The following is a 16,397-nucleotide window of genomic DNA, read 5'->3' as shown; positions in this document are numbered from 1 at the left end:
GCAGCAAAACTGGCATCAGCTCTGTGTATGAGTCAGCTCTCACAGCCTAGAGGATGTGTTTTCAAGGTTGGAACCACAATTAATTCCTGTTGGAGACAATGATGACTATTTGAGTCCTGGGAAAATAGGAAGGTCAAATGATCTTTTTCAATCCCCAAAAAAATTTCTGTGGTATGTGAGGTCATTCTGTGCTTTCTTCCATCTTGTTATACTTCAGTATTCTTCTTATAAATCATCATTTCACTTGAAAGCGCCTCTGTTGCCTCCCTTCAATTTTCATTAAATGGTCCAAACTATCCCTTTGTACCTTCTGGAAGTGCCCATCTTGCCTACCCTTGAGCCTGTCTTTTCTCTCCCTTGATTTTTAGTTAACCTCATTCCTTTAATCTCTGCCTGGTCATTTCCTGGTCATAAATCCCCTGGAATCTAGCTAAGGATAAGTAGATATCTGTGTCACCTGATGGAAATAATCCTCATCTAAATAATTTGAAAATGGTCTACTTAACTTTAGCACATGAATTTTAATAGAATTTAGCCACATAAATAAACATCCATGTTTCACACAATGTATACAAATAATAAAAAAGTTAATTCTGTGGATTACAGCTTTAAATTTCTGTTCCATGCTGAGCTCTATAACGTATGACTACGGCTCCTAGCAGGTCTTCTCTGCGTCCATAATCACCCCCATGAAGGTACTTGAGCAGTGATTATTTTCACATAGATTTTTATTCATCCAGTACTTTCCAAAGAGGAAACTTCAAAGACAACAGACATTGACGTTTCCAGTGCGTCCAGCAGCTGTTGACCCTGGCTGCATGCTAGAAACCCTGCCACGTGTCTAACCACCTGTGGCACCCAGGCTCTCCCACAGACCAGTTCATTCAGAGTCTCTGCGGTTGGCCGTGTCATCTGTGTGGTTTAGGGACTCCCCAGGAGGTCCAACACGCAGCCAGAGTTGAGAACCGCTAAGCCTACGGCCAAGAACATGAAGAAAAGATGACAATACGTAAAAAACGTCAGCACTGCGTTTCAGTTCATGGTTCAATATCCTCAGAGGCGGGTGAGGGTCTTCTCTTTGGCCCAGTCCTGGATTTCTACTTGTCCAAATGTGATGTAAAAAAGCATGCCAAACATGTTGACGGCAGCGGACAGGAAAAAGACATTCCTCCATCCAGACACAGAATCCTGGAGGCAGAAAACACAGAATTAGAGTCTCACGGCCCCTTCCCCACCAGCTCTAGAAATCCGCCATTCTGTGTATTGCAACAGTGATCTCAAAGTATGGCGGGAGCGGTCCGCAATGGCCACTTGACACCTTCAGTTATCAAAGAAGGTTTTATGTAATTGTTGGAGACAGAATGACTCGGAAATGAACATTGGGTTCTGGGTCGAGCTGGCTTTTTCTTTGAACCAAAATGAATGAACCTACACTAATGTCTTTCTAGGAATCTGGATTTCAACATTCACAAAAATATCACATTACTCATTTAAAATTATGCCTAAAGTGACATTTTTAAGATCTGATCATTGTGTTCTCTCCGTTTACTTTTGGTTTTGGTTGTTGACATCAGTGCCAACGCCCCTTAGATGGGCGTCTCAGTACAACGTGAGTTGTATTTGGCCGGAATAATCCTCCTCGCCCAGCCCTGGTAAGTCATAGTTCATTTCTGGCATGAGAGTCACAGCGGATTCCTAGCAATTTGGTCGAAAATGAACCTGGAAACCAGATCACATAGAGAGGTGTTAAAAATGAAACAAAACTTTTTGTAAGTTGGGGTCCATGGGTGGCTCAGTCGGTTAAGCGTCCAACTCTTGATTTCAGCTCAGGTCGTGCGTGATCTCAGAGTCATGAGATTGAGCCCTGCATTGGGCTCCATGCTGGGCATGGAGCCTGTGTAAGCTTCTCTCCCTCCCCCTCTTCCCCTGCACTCCCTCCCCTGCCCCGTTCTCTCTCTCTCAAAAAAATAAAACTTTTTTGTAAGTTGACTCTTACCATCTTGCCATCCCAGCCGGGCTCTGCTTTTTCTTCTGTCCTCCCAGCCCGTACTTCACACTGAGCGAGCCTCGTGGTGCGCGCTCCCAGCCACGCTTTTACCATCACTTCACCTCCCTTTATGTACACTGGCCTTGGGACCCTTTATGCTTCCATTTTGTAATTGTTTCTAATTAGAATTAATCTGAACAGACTTTTCATAATCTTTCCCTTCTGCTCCTCTGTCTTTATCTCTTACCATTCCTTGACATTCTGTGGATTACAGCCTTAAATTTCTGTTCCATGCTGAGCTCACTCTGGTCCTAACCCAGAACTGTTTCATGCTTTTGTTCCTCTGGGAGCTCATCTGGGCTGTTTTCTCTAACTGAACTACTCATTTTCATCCATCTAACATCCATTCATTTTTAGAAATTCGGCTCACATTTTTCTTTCCCTGGGAAATCTGACCAAACAGACTGCCATTTCGAGTCCCTGTGGATAGAGGGGCTGCGTTGACATCCATGCTTGCTGTCTCTGTCAGATCCCACAGTCCTGGAGAGCAGAGCCCTGCTGTGAGTCCCTGGGGCCTCTAACAATACCTGCCACTTGCAGATGTTCAAGAAACTGGCCGACCTGACTGATAAGGAATCCGGTGGCAGTGGAGGAGATGATTCCTGCGATGAGCCCAAATCCCCTTGAGATTCCCATGAGGAAGCTTGCGTACCTGCGGGTCGGTGATTTTACAGATGATTTTATGTAAAACGCTGTCTGGGGCTTTTCAGCAACCCAGCTGTAATGCAGTTCAATTCCCTAATGCAGTGTTTTGTTTACCTGAAGACATTTGGGACCATGTCTGTTTGCCAACCCTGAAATCACCTCTCTGCCGAATCAATAACCAGGGGCCACTTCAGTCTCCGGGGAGCCCAGGATCCACCTCCCACCCCCAGCCCGGGGCCGCTCAGCAAGGCAGGCAGTGTATACAGTGCCCAGGACAGCACTCTGGACAAACTGCCTGGGTCCAAAGACTGGCTCTGCCTTTGTGTGACCTCAGTCCTGTCACTTCACCTGGTCATGACTCAGTCTTCTCCCCTTTAGAGTGAGGGTGAGAATCAGACCTACGTCATGCAGCTGTGAGGATTAGATGTGTTGATACGTGTCTGTCGAGTAGGGCTTGGACCGTGGCAAGTGCATATGCATGTGGGAGCCGATATCATCAACACTCTGGAAGCTTTTCCAAAACGCACACGTGTGGGCCCTTTCCCAGAGCACACAGTTCCAATTCTGGTGGGGAGGCTTGGGAAGCTTTTCATCTAAGTGATTACTGGCAGATATTGGGAACTATTGTTCCAAAAATGCCATAATAGGTCATGGCCATGAACAGACGTTTCTAGTTATTTGTCATTATTATACTATCGTTTTGTGCATGTCACAACATGGAGGGGTTGCAAGAAGAAGGCTGAGGCCTAAGGCTTCCGAAAGGGCCTGGGTGAGGGTAACAAGCGGGTAAAGGTCTTACCTGGGGGCGACATCTAAGGTGTTGATGATGAACCCCGAATCACATAGGTTGCTGGTCCCAGGAATAAGTATCAGCAAAATAATGGTTGTCACGTAACTGGAAGCCACGAAGGGCAAGGCCACGGCACATAGTGATGGAAGGAGGAGCCCTGGGAAATGAAACGCACGATCAGGACCCCTCCCAGACCATGCGTGGGAAAAGGGATTACTTAACCAAGCCCACGCACCTACCCTTACCTAGGGATGAAAAGAGTTTTCGTACAGTGATTAATCTGAGAAGATTCCTGGACAGAAGGAAATCTGCCAACTGGCCTCCTAGAATCGTACAACTCGAAGCAGCAATGAAAGGCAGGGAGGACAGAACCCCACTCTGAAAGAAGGAAACGTGTACAGTGAGTGTAGACATGCAGATGGCCCCATTGTTTATCAGCTCCCCAGGGAACTGTGAGCCCCCGCCCTCCCTGGACATTCTGAGTTGTTTTTGGGAAATTAGCATCCTTTTCCACAGAAGAAGAACACTGCCTCAGGTAAGAGGGCCTGTTCCATGGCATTACACTGGTCTCCGGAGAAAAGTAATATTAATCTCTAAGGGATGTTGAAGAACCAGTTGGTGCGGCGTTGGTGCTCAGTGGTTGTGCAATTCGAGGCACATCAGCTGACCTCTACATGTCCCCAGGTCCAGGCCTGGACAATAGGAATCATTACATGCCTCTCTCAAGGTCATTGTGAAGGTTAAATGAGTGGTTATGTGCAAAGCCAAAGTGCAGTAGGCAGCATGGAACTATTTCTCCTTATTGCCATTATCATTTTCATAGACGTACCGGAAGGATACTTACATCTCTGATGTTAACGTGGAGCACAGAGCTGATGTATGTTGGCAGGTATGTTATGATTATGGTGCATAACCAGAAATGGCTGAAAAACCCCGTGAAAATGGCCCAAAGTGGTAGGCATCTGACCATAGCCTTTATGGGGACAGATCTTCTGGGAGAACTGGACTGAAAGGAAATATCTAATCAACGTGGGGTTCAAACAGGCCTGAGGGTGCCTCTCCTGTGAGCCCCACACCCTACCCCAGAGACCTCTGCAGGGTCCGAAGGTAGAAGGGATGCACTGTACCTGTTGAGCCAGTGAGGACACGATGTATTCCTTTTCCCGGACACTTATGCACGGGTGATGCACAGGGTCATCATAAATCACCGTGAACCACAGGAGACAGCAGACACAGCCGATGCCACCTGGGAAGCCGGGACCCCGTTAATTTTCAGGTAGATTTATGTTCTGGGGGAAGGGAGTTTCCTCTGAATGACAACATCCCCCACAAAACACACATATTAATTCATGGTTACTCCACCATAAGGAACTAAACTTGCCCGATTCTTTATTTCAGTTCTTTTACAAATCTCCGTTTTTTAAATAAAAGATTTATTTATTTATTTATTTATTTATTTGAGAGAGAGAAAGAGAGAGAGACAGCACGAGCAGGAGGGGCAGAGGGAGAGAGAATCTCAAGCAGACTCCTTGCTGAGCACAGAGCCCAAAGCGGGGCTCCATCCCAGGACCCGAGATCATGACCTGAGCCAAAACCAAGAGTCAGACACGTAACTGACTGCACCTCCGAGGTGCCCCTACAAATCTCCTTTTAAAAGCTCTCCAACTATGGACTATGAGAAACAAACTGAGGACTACAGAGGGGAGGGGGGTGGGGGAATGGGATAGACCGGTGATGGGTAGTAAGGAGGGCACATATTGCAGGGTGCACTGGGTGTTATACACAACTAATGAATCATCGAGCCTTACATCGAAAACCGGGGATGTACTATATGGTGACTAACATAATATAATAAAAAATCATTATAAAAAAAAAACATAAATTAAAAAAAAATTAAAAAATAAATAAATAAATAAAAGCTCTCCAGATACCACCTCTCAAATTTAGAGTGCCATTTGTCAATGTCAGAGCCCTCTGGAGAGAACGTGAGCAGGAAGGTACCATCGCATAGCTGGTTAATTACTCTTAGGACTCCAGTCCACCGGTTATAGTGTTATGTGTCATTAGCAGCAATTTCTTATTACACACATTATTGTCTTATTTTGGAAGATCTGAGTAGTCAGGATTGAAGAACATAGTAGTCATACATACATGAAACAACCTGCCAGAAAATCTGTGTGGCAAGGCAAAATTTCCAGCACATTTGCAAAAGACAGTGTTATTTGTATTCAAATAATATGTTCATTATGGATTTCCAGAAGAAATATTTCTTGACAGTACCTGATTAACACGTGTGGACCAAAATGACCTGGGATTAACATCATTAATGAGAGAGCCGTACAAGCCAGAATCATGTTGAATGACATCATTTGGTTATAACAATAGAACAGAAATACGTCTCATTGCCGAGATCTGTCGTTTGAAGAAGGTTAAAGACTGCATCTTTAGGTAGGTCTAAAGACAGGACAAGCCCTGGAAGTCTCCCTACGGAAGGATGCATTTATTTTTTTTTAATTAGGCTCCACAACCAACATGGAGCTCAGAGTGGAACTCAAACTCATGACCATGAGATCAAGACCTGAGCCAAGAACAAAAGTCAGACAATGAACCGACTGAGCCCCTCAGGCGCCCTAGGAAGGGTGCATTTAAATCAAGCTTTGCAAGATTTGCCGGGTAGAGCATAGGTTAAGGGCATCTTGGCAGAAATAGTAATTACAATAAAATATGAAGACGCGTTTAAAGTGTGTTCCACCAACTTTTGGTGACACAGACATTTTAACCACAAGGCAACTAGACCCGGCATTTCAGGTGTGGTGCTGGAGATCCTACAGAGGATGCCTGGGGTGGGAGGGGAAGGCTGCACTCCCGATTCCTCAGAAGTCAGCACCACACAGAGAGTCATCTGGAGTAAGGGAGCCACTGATCTTCAACGTTCTCTCTCATGTGGGAGTGGGTGACAGGTAACGTGGGCATCCAACCAAACGGCTGGCAAACAGAGGGCTTGGGCTTGAAGGGAAAGTGACTCACCAAAGATGTAGAAGATAAAAGGCCAGCCCAAGGCCTGTGAGATTAGTCCCCCCACGCAGAGGATGATGAAGGACCCAAACGCTGCCCCTGAAGAGAAGAGGGACAAAAATGGCATGTATGAAAACAGCAAAGGGCTGAGATCGAGTGGCCTCTCTGGACATTGTCCCAACAGAGAGGAGGCAGACGTAGAATTACTGAGTGAGGAGAGTCTCTCTTCCTGCTCACAGATCTCCCGCAATAACATCATGTGAAGTACTCAGAATTGATAAATAACAATGGTGTGCCTCCTGACATTCCAACGGCTCCTTAACACCAGTGAGCCCAGTATAAATCCCTTAGCGTGTCATAGGAGCTCTCTGCAATCATAGCCCACCAGTATTTCCTTAGAATCAGAGTTGCATTCTGGCCGGTGCAATATGAGGTTGAGGACAGGAAAGGAAAAGTCTTACACAGATTAATAAGATACAGTTCCTGACCTCAAGGAGCCTTCAGTCCGGCTGGAGAGAAAAGCATGAGCAAAATTCACTATTATAAATATAATATAGTGTAGATCTTGGAGTTTGAATGTATTTAACAGAGACCCACAATAAGAAATGCATTTTACATGGCAACATGATACGTACACAAATACACACACATTCATAAACCTCAAACCAAAGTTTCATGAATCAATACTTAGACTCACCATGTGCAATGCTCTCCAATATTTTATTTTCTTTCCTTTTCTTTTCCTTTCCTTTCCTTTCCTTTCCTTTCCTTTCCTTTCCTTTCCTTTCCTTTCCTTTCCTTTCCTTTCCTTTCCTTTCCTTTCTTTTCTTTTCTTTTCTTTTCTTTTCTTTCCCTTCCCAGGAGTGGTGGGGGTGGGGGGAGGTCGCAGGGTGTCAGATTGTGCTTTGTCCTCAGCCAGCCTTCTGCTCCCTCATCAAGAACGTTTATAGATAGGGAAGACAGGACAACTACAGTGGAAGGAGCCAGGACGCAGGAGGGTTGCTTGGGAGTAAAAATCATCTGTAGGGTGCAGCCGTATATTGAAGCTGGGAGTGACAGGCTTGAGGGAACCTCGCTTCTGTTCTGCAATCATCCACTTCCCGTGCTACCAGCTGGGCCAGTGGCAGTGATAAGGTCATTGAGTCCTTGGTGGGATCTGATCACACGCCCTTGGAGGCAGACGGCAGGGAGACTGAGAGCATGGGCTCTGGGGCCAAACTGCCTTGGCTCAGAGCTCAGCTCTACCACCTATGGCTATTGGTATTTGGACAATTTATTTAATTTCTGCATATGTTAATGCCTTCCTTTGTAAAATAAGAGTTTAAAAAATACTTAATTATCAGAGAGTTGCTGTGAAGATTACCTCAGAAGAGCGAAGAGCTCAGAAATCACGTGGGCTCTTTAAATTCAACTTTCCAGACTGATTTCTCTCCTTACCACTGTGAAATAGTCTTAATTCTCATGTGTGTATCTTTGTTAAAAGAGTGTTTATACACTATTGGGTAAGTATTATATAAGTTTATTTGATCTTTTTTTTTAAGACTTTATTTGAGAGAGAGAGAGTGAGAGAGAGTGCGGGAACATGGGCGGGGGGGGGGGGAGGCGCAGAGGGAGAGGGAGAAGCAGACTCCCCACCGAGCAGGGAGCCCTTCAGGGGGCTTGATGCCAGGACCCTGAGATCATGACCTGAGTCTAAGGCAGACACTTAACTGACTGAGCCACCCAGGGAGGTGTCCCTAAGTTTACTTGATCTTTATGCATTTATGCCAATTCAAGTTCTAAACATTTTCTGACAGTGCTTTCCTGACTCCCCTAGCTCACAGTGGTCTCCTGCTTCTGAGCCTTACTGGCTTTGCAGCACTGACATATCTTTCTTCCTGTCACAGGTGTTATATAACTGTCTCACATTGCCAGATTTCTTGGTAGCACTTTCTCCCTCTCCCCCAAAACATCCCATGCAAAGAAGGGAAGATGTGTTGGGGCAAAGCAGATTACAACCTGTAATCTGAGCTCCTTACCTGAGCCCGCAATGCTGGTGAGCTTGCTTCGTTCAAGTGGGGGGGCCCACTTGGCCCAAATTGTAAACTGACCTGTCCATGCCATTCCCTGAAATGAAAATCATTAAGACCTTTGATCTCAAGTAGAATTCAGGCACCTGTATCCCACTCAGAATGAGAAAGTAGCTGGATACCTGGGCCATGCCCTGGATTGTCCGAATCACAATAACCAAAATCACTCCGAAGTCAGCAGCCAATGGCGTAAAGAGGGTGAGAAGGGAGGAGATCAGCAAACCAGCACCAAGCATCTGTTTTGCTCCAAATATCCCTGCTAAATATCCACTTGGGATCAGAGTCACTATTATCCCATAGCTGATGGAGCTAAAGATGATACCCTGAGTTTCGGGGCTCCATTCATATACAGAGGCCTGGTGGGGGGTGGGGGGGAAGAAAGAAAATTATTTGCTAAGGAGTTCTGTTATGAAAAGCTACTTTAAAACCAGTGTTGCTTGGGGGTGATGGGATTCTAGTACAAAAATCCATTTTTCTATATTTGTTTTGTTTTTTTAAAGATTTTATTTATTTTCCTTATATTTTTTAATTTAAATTCAATTAAACTAAAAGATACTGTATTATTAGTTTCAGAGATAATATAGTGATTCATCAGTTGTATTTTTTTACCTAACAAATATCCCACCTCTCCCAAACAAACAACCAATTATACTCCTAATCTGCTCCTTTCAAAGGGGGAGTAAAAACAAGAAATAAAGAAGGAAAGAGATAAATAAATGAATACACGATAGGAAGATGAAAATGAAAAAAAGCCATTGAGAGATATTTCATCTGAGAAAGAGCTTCCTTTAACTATCTGCTTCCGGAAAAAGTTGGGTGACATGTTGACTCTCATTTCAAAAATTAGAAAAACACAACTTTACTGAACTCTCATCAAAACCAGTCCTTAAAATCAAGTTTAGGAATTACGGTCTGCCTTGGCCAAGATGACTTCCTAAAACACATACTGCATATTAATAAGGTCACATTCTTCTCATGATGTAAGCCAATAAATAATTTTTGGTAGCCTACTAGATATGTGGCATCATGTTATAAATTGAAGTAAAGAAGCAAAAGAATACATATGAAATATGAACTATTTTTAACCATTTTATGATAACTATAAATAATGCAAGATATATGATTCAGGTCAGAATTCAAGTTTAAGCATAAACATCAGTAAAATGGGGACTTTGAAAAGAGGGAAGAACGATTTGCAAAGGTCCCAGGAAGGAAGCAATACTTGAACCATCCTTTGAAGAATGATGATGATTTGCGCAAAGAGAAATCGGAAAATTCATCTTTATTGAAGAGCAAAAGTGAACTTGTAGCATTTGAAATGATACCAAATGATGAGAAACTAACCAGGACTCTGATTTGCTCAGAGCCTGGGCCACTGACAGCAGATCTGAGCATGCTGAGAAGTGGGGCTGGATTTTGGAGGAACACAGCACGTCAAGAGAAGTTTGGCGACCTGAAGGTATCCTGGAATCTTGAGCACGAGAATGTGAATGCGTAGAATGAATGACGGAGAAAAGACTGGAGGCAGAGAGGTCATTATAAATAAGCTGGGTCCAAGGTAATAAAATCATGAAACACAAGGGTGACATTAGGAATGTACAGTAAATGGTAGTTTAAAGGAAAAATTTAAAAATAGGGTATAATCATGATTTTCATACAATATTGTGATAAAGATTTTATTTAACTCCTTGATTAGTGAGGGAATTGGTAAGATATTACAACTGGTCCAAAGAGAATTCAAAGACCCATAAGTAGGAAGTAATGCTGAATTAGATTTTAAATATATGGCAAAATTGGCTTATTCCACTGAGGGGCAAGCTGAGGAGAGTATCAATTGATTTTCCACAGGACAAATTTCATTTCCAGAACCATGGGCAAAAATCCCTTGCATTACTATTTGTTATATAGAGCTTACAGAGCTGCAGAATGGCCCCAAGACAATGAAAGGTGCAGAGATCTACATAGAATCTGAAAGAAGGATGTGCTCTGTGCCAAGTTTTTCATGGAAGACACCTCGTATTCTGTTCCTTTGTGGAAGTTTTCACAATTTTTTCTATAGTCCCCCCACCTTGTAATAATAACAATCTCAATCAAGGATTATTTTTATCACAGAGGTAAGCAATATCTCAAAAACAAAGTTCCAGTCTTTTTTTCAGTTGGTCATTGAAAATTCATGCTTTTATACTTCACAGAATCAAGATTCTTCCTTTCAAACTGGGTTTTCCCTCTCACCAAAGAGCATCGTTCTCCATGATACTTACCCCTGTATTAAATTCCTTCATGGATCTGCTGGGGTTGTTGAGGGTGTCTGCAAGAGGTCCTTCTGTGGAGGTGTTGGGCAGACCGTGCTGCTGAGTGCTGTTCACCATGGCAATGATTGCAATGCTCAGACTCACGCGCTGGGTTATCATGGTGAAGTTTGAGAAGTGCATGATGAGAGCCAGTCCATAGCGTAACGAACAGAACTCTGGACCTAGAGGGCAATATGGAAGTACGCAATGAGCATCCTGACTGAGGCCACCATCTTTCCACTTCTCCCGCGGCTAAACCTGAAAAAAACATCAGAGACCTCACTCAGCCCCACAGCATGCAGAAGAAACAAAACTCGAAGGAGAAAGCAAGGAAAAGAACAACCTTGGAGAGGAGTGCCCACTCTTCCCTAAAGGAGCCTGTGAACAAGAGGGGAGGGTTTACCTTTCCTGGTGGAAGACTTCTTGTCCATTTGGCTTCTCTGGGACGTGGTGGCACAGTCTGTGGACTTTCCCTCTGTCCCGAGTGTCTTTCACCACCACTGGTTTTTATCTATGGGATAAACAACAATCCAAAACACAAGACACAAGTAACTTTTCATGTGACTGTGGCCTTCTCTCAGCATCAAAGTTTTGATCCGACTCAGCGATGCGATTTACATCTTGCAGGACGCTCTTGTTAGGCTAACAGAGGACTCGGTGTTTATAAGAAAATCGGGCTATATGACTCAGAACTAGTCTTTTAAACTCTGCAACTATGCCTTCCTTCCTCTGTTCATTAAGAATCAGCCTTTTTCCGAGTGCCACAAGAGCTAAATGAGAAAATTACAAACCACGGAGAACTGTGCAAAGGCGAGGGGCACTGTGGCTTGAGGTGGGTCAGAGGACAGGAAAGTTAAATAAGCTCAGGAGCTGAGGAGAAAGTTCCAGAACACCCTTTCTTTCCTTCTGACTGTGTTTCTGTCCCCCAGCCAGAACAGTGCTGCACTGGGTCTTCTCTGAACAGGAAGGATGACACTGCAGAACGCTTACGTGTATTACATTTGAGGCTCGGAAATGTTTATTGCTGTCTTTGCAACACACAACTTGCACACTTTATTGGACTGAATAGTTCTTCAGACCATCTGTAAAACCACACTGAGTGGCGCTTTCTACTACAATTATAAACAAATCCAGTCGTTTTGACAGGAAAAAAGAATTCATGATCCCCAAGAGGACATGTTTAATTTGAAATTTGTATACCAGTCAAACTCTCTTTGCGGATACATAACACTTATTTCTTTTAGGAACCATCCTTTATCCTCAGAATACTGTCAGTTTCGCAGCCATCCCTAAACCGAAGTGTCCATGACTTTACGAATGCATGTATCGTGCTTAGAGTTCCTCACTCTCTTTACGAATGCATGAATCGTGCTTAGAGTTCCTCACTCTTTACGAATGCATGTATCGTGCTTAGAGTTCCTCACTCTTTACGAATGCATGTATCGTGCTTAGAGTTCCTCACTCTTTACGAATGCATGAATCGTGCTTAGAGTTCCTCACTCTTTACGAATGCATGTATCGTGCTTAGAGTTCCTCACTCTTTACGAATGCATGTATCGTGCTTAGAGTTCCTCACTCTTTACGAATGCATGAATCGTGCTTAGAGTTCCTCACTCTTTACGAATGCATGAATCGTGCTTAGAGTTCATCACTCAAAACTTTGCATTCTTTCTGCACATCAATTTTACGAGAATTATCTGCACCCTTAGGGACATTCATATTCTATGACTTTAGGATAGAGACTCATAAGGAACGATAAGATGAAGAGTTTTGTCCAAAAAATTCTTTGCAGTAGTGGTTATTACAGCATAATATTGGAGACAAATTAACCTAACCAAAAGGTTTTTAGTGAGTCAATTTTAATAGATTCTTATGACGGGCTTTATTAAAATAATGTCCCCAAGATATTGACAGGGAATAAGAAAAAGAAGCAGATTCACCCAAGTGCCAGCCGGGGCTAATTCTGGGTTATAAAACATGGTGGTCACACTATTCTTTATGATTTTCCAGATCCATCTAGTGATTTTTTTTTTTTATAAATCATGGATACTCATTTTATACCCAGAGGAAGCTAATTTGAAAGAATGATAATTAAGCTTCATTAATATAGACGGGATAGCCTTCTGCTTGCCAAAGTCTCCAGAATTCTAAGAGTAAGATCTCCCCCTTTAGGGTTTGAAATTTTCTCATTTGTTTACCTGGACCTAAATAGATGCCCAGTGGCTAAACAAGACAAGGTCAGCACCAGGAAACATGTTGTCTTTTGTCCCGCTGTGGAAGGCTTTCGAGTCTTGCTAACATCTGGATGATACCAGGAGCCCCGTTCAGTGCTTTTCACTCAGATCCTAGCTGAAGCACAGTGAAAAGGACACCGAATTTACCTGGAGTTTGGACCACTTTCTAGCTGGTTTCCCTTGTTAGGTACGTTCCCCAGACTTGCCTAAAGGGAACTTCTTCAACATACAGGCAACTACTATCATTCGTACTCCACTGAAAACTTTCCCACCAACCTCGCCAATCAGTCTGAACTCTAGAGCTGAAAGGCGCTTGGAGATCCTCTGACCCAATTACTCATTTTACCGGTGAGAACACTGGTGTGCCAGAAGTCTGAGAGGTTGACACCCAGTCACACAGTTTACAGAGCCAGCACCAGCTCTCCCGAGAGCCAGACTGTTGCTTAGTCTATCTGTTAATACTACTTCCCCTTTATGTTCATATTTTAAGCTCAGCTTAGGACACAATAGAGTAGCTTCCTTTTGAGGTATTCTACAGGGGAATTTGTATGGCTTTAAATGGTTTAATCATTTATCCCAGAAGGAAATTTGAAGACGAAAATACCTTCAAGTGGAGCTTTGAATATTTAAGAGAATAAAAATGACTAGTTTATCTTACCTTTTTTGTTTTTGTTGTTAGTGGAATTATATCACAAACCTGTCACTTCAGCTGTCCTTCCCCTTCCACCTGTTGCCATCCCTACCTTAGTTCTCACCGTTGCACATACTGTTTTGAATTTTGTCTCAACAACTGATTCCACTTGTTAATTTCCTATTCCCTTTGCATGAGACAAAGAGAGAAACTGGGCAGACATCCCAAACTACTCTAAACTAGGGCCTCTCGGTGATGTAATAACGAAAACTATTTTCCCAAAATAATCACAGAAGCATATGAAATGATGGGGTCTGAGCCTTGTCATGACTGATATGCACTCAGAGACAGTGGGTTGAGTCTTAGTCCAGTCGTAAACACTGTTAAGGACCTTCCCATTCAGGGATGACACTTCTAGAAACTAGTAAATCCTAGCACCAAAGCTGTAAGTAAATATAGAAAAATTGAATAGACAGTGAACGAAAATTCTACCTTTTAAAAATAACTTGATGATACAGTATAGAGTTGTAGATAAAAAAAAATAATAAAGTAGACAAGATGGTTTAGGCAGAAGCAAAAGAGTAGTATTTTTTCCGATTTTTCTCAGTCTGGAACCCACTACTTTGTTATAGTCGTCTTTTTATTGCTCTTAGATTTCTGCTAATCCTCAGCCTGTCTTGCATCATCTCTGTTAGTCGAGCCCCCAGTTTACTCAGAGCAAATGTTGCATGTGGGTGAAGAGTATGAAGCGCAGTTCAAAGGGCATCCAGGGACTAAGCCCTTCGGTGCCGTTTACAATCCAAGTAAACCGGAGCAGCTTTCAGAAGCTACCAGAGCTTTAATTGAACAGGAAATAGAATAAAACAGGAAATATGGGGGTGATATTACCTCACAGGACAGTTGTGAGTGGAAAAAAAAGGTATGAGGCGTGCTTTCTAAATGTAAAGTGTGCTTGGTAAACCGTGACCGATCCAACAGCAGCCATAATAATCATGAGTCACAGGATTGGCCCTCGGGCCCTCTCAGCTGAATAAGTACAGATTTAGAGCAAATAAAATACATTTCTGTAGAAGTGCTTTTGATTGGTTGTTAAATTGGTTTTCAACATTTCCTTTTCAAAGAGGGTTCTTCTGAACTAGAAGCCACGAGATGGGAGAAGAAGGGACGCATCTTGCTACAAACATCAGAGAATATGGGAAGAAGCAATGTCTTCTGAGTTAGTAAAACTGAGGCCCCTTTTTATAACCTGTCCACCCTTCTGAAGGCAGTGCTGAAATAAAACTGTTATTCCAATATGTCATGTATGTCATGCTATCAATTTATGTATGGATTTAATCATGAAAACAGAAAAAGAAGACTTGTATCAAGCACCAATAGTGGGAGGCCCTAGAAAGCAGGGTTAAGGCCCAAATCAAGTGCAGTTCGGTCACCACCTTGGGGGACTCCCAGCTCGGCTCACCGGGAGATCCACAGGAGTGGCTGTGCGCCTTTGCTCCAAGTGACAATGTCAGGCTTATCTTCCAGGCCCGTGAGAACCCAGCTGGGCTTGGGACTAGGGACCTTCTCCGGCAGATGGGGAGAAGGCGGCTGCACCGAGCTGTCACCTAGGGCTTCCCGCCAGAGCACCGTAATCACAGTCTCTCTGGGCACCTTTGCTGAGCTGTCCGATGAGGACGACTAACCAGGTGAGCTCTACAAGCATACGTGTTCTTGCCTTTAATCTTATTCACAACTTCGTGTTCTCCTTTTCTTGAGACAATTTCAAATATACATAGAAATCTGAAAAGACTCATTTGCCACAATCCCCAACCCCAAAACCTGGTTAGTTCTGGTCCAGTGTTTTATCCCACAGTGAAACCCACCCACTTCATCGAGGCGTCACAGCTAATACGGAATCCTCAGAGAAGGGATCATTGCCCAGTGTCCATTGGCACTGGAGGGCTCTCAAGCCTTGTTCGATTGAATCGATTGAATTGATCAAATTGATTGAATCGATTGAACCGATTGCATGCTTTAGAAAGTCTCTTCTTCATTCTGGAAGCAGAAACCATTCCCAGGCAGGACTCCTGAGGCTGCTGGTAACAGTTTTCCTCTGACTTCCCCTCAAACTGTTCCCTCCCTTTAATGGATTTCTGATTCATTAGTAATTACCCTCCAACCCAAAAAGAAGAAAAGCACGTACCTTCACCATTAAACCAGTATTTTAAGCCCTAGACTATAAGGCTCCCTGAAGAAGTTTCCATCCTTTCTTCCCTTTCAAATAATTCCACAGAGTTTCACAGGGATAAATAACGAGCCACGTGGCAGTCAGACAGCATCAGGTTTGGCCCTACATTTTCAGAGCAGAGTGCCTGGGTTTGACTCTGCTGCTTAATTTTTAACTTCATTTTCAAGTTCTCACTGATAAAATGAGTATCTCAGAAGTTGACATCATGTTTTTCTGCTTTGAACTGTGCATACAACCAAAAAGTCAACAAGCATTTTTCCTGAAAGGAAGGTGGTGTGGTGTAGATGAAAAACCAAGGCTCCTGGGATGGGAGAGATGAGGTGAAACCCACCTTCACTTCCCACTGTTTTCTGTGGCCTTGGCCAAGTCACTTAACCTCTGTGAATTTCATCAGTAAAGCAAGGATTATAACACCCAACTCATGGGGTTATTATGCAAATTAAATGAA

General features: G+C 43.4%; 1 protein-coding gene across 2 annotated transcripts; it reads right to left on the bottom strand.

The window, feature by feature from the left end:
* Positions 1 to 969: 969 nt before the first annotated feature.
* On the bottom strand, positions 970 to 16,107 carry SLC17A2 (solute carrier family 17 member 2). 2 transcript variants are annotated; one of them, XM_045800346.2, is made up of 12 exons: positions 15,905 to 16,107; positions 11,261 to 11,368; positions 10,828 to 11,039; positions 8,689 to 8,922; positions 8,516 to 8,603; positions 6,510 to 6,596; positions 4,610 to 4,728; positions 4,327 to 4,488; positions 3,728 to 3,860; positions 3,492 to 3,639; positions 2,609 to 2,699; positions 970 to 1,188 (listed from the first exon to the last, which is right to left on the bottom strand). In XM_045800346.2, exons 2-12 carry the CDS (start codon positions 11,286 to 11,288, stop codon positions 1,054 to 1,056), a joined length of 1,437 nt encoding a protein of 478 aa, XP_045656302.2. In that variant the 5' UTR covers positions 11,289 to 11,368; positions 15,905 to 16,107; the 3' UTR covers positions 970 to 1,053. The 2 variants fall into 2 exon arrangements, with proteins under 2 accessions (XP_045656302.2, XP_087714032.1); XM_087857906.1 differs by lacking the exon at positions 8,689 to 8,922.
* Between the last annotated feature and the right edge of the window lie 290 nt (positions 16,108 to 16,397).

The sequence above is a fragment of the Ursus americanus genome, chromosome 32 (assembly GCF_024610735.1).
Source record: "Ursus americanus isolate L20-20 chromosome 32, mUrsAme1.1.p, whole genome shotgun sequence".
In the NCBI taxonomy this organism is placed as follows: Eukaryota; Metazoa; Chordata; class Mammalia; order Carnivora; family Ursidae; genus Ursus; species Ursus americanus.
The sequence above is the reverse complement of the archived record's forward strand: the minus strand, read 5'-3'. Positions and strand labels throughout refer to the sequence as shown.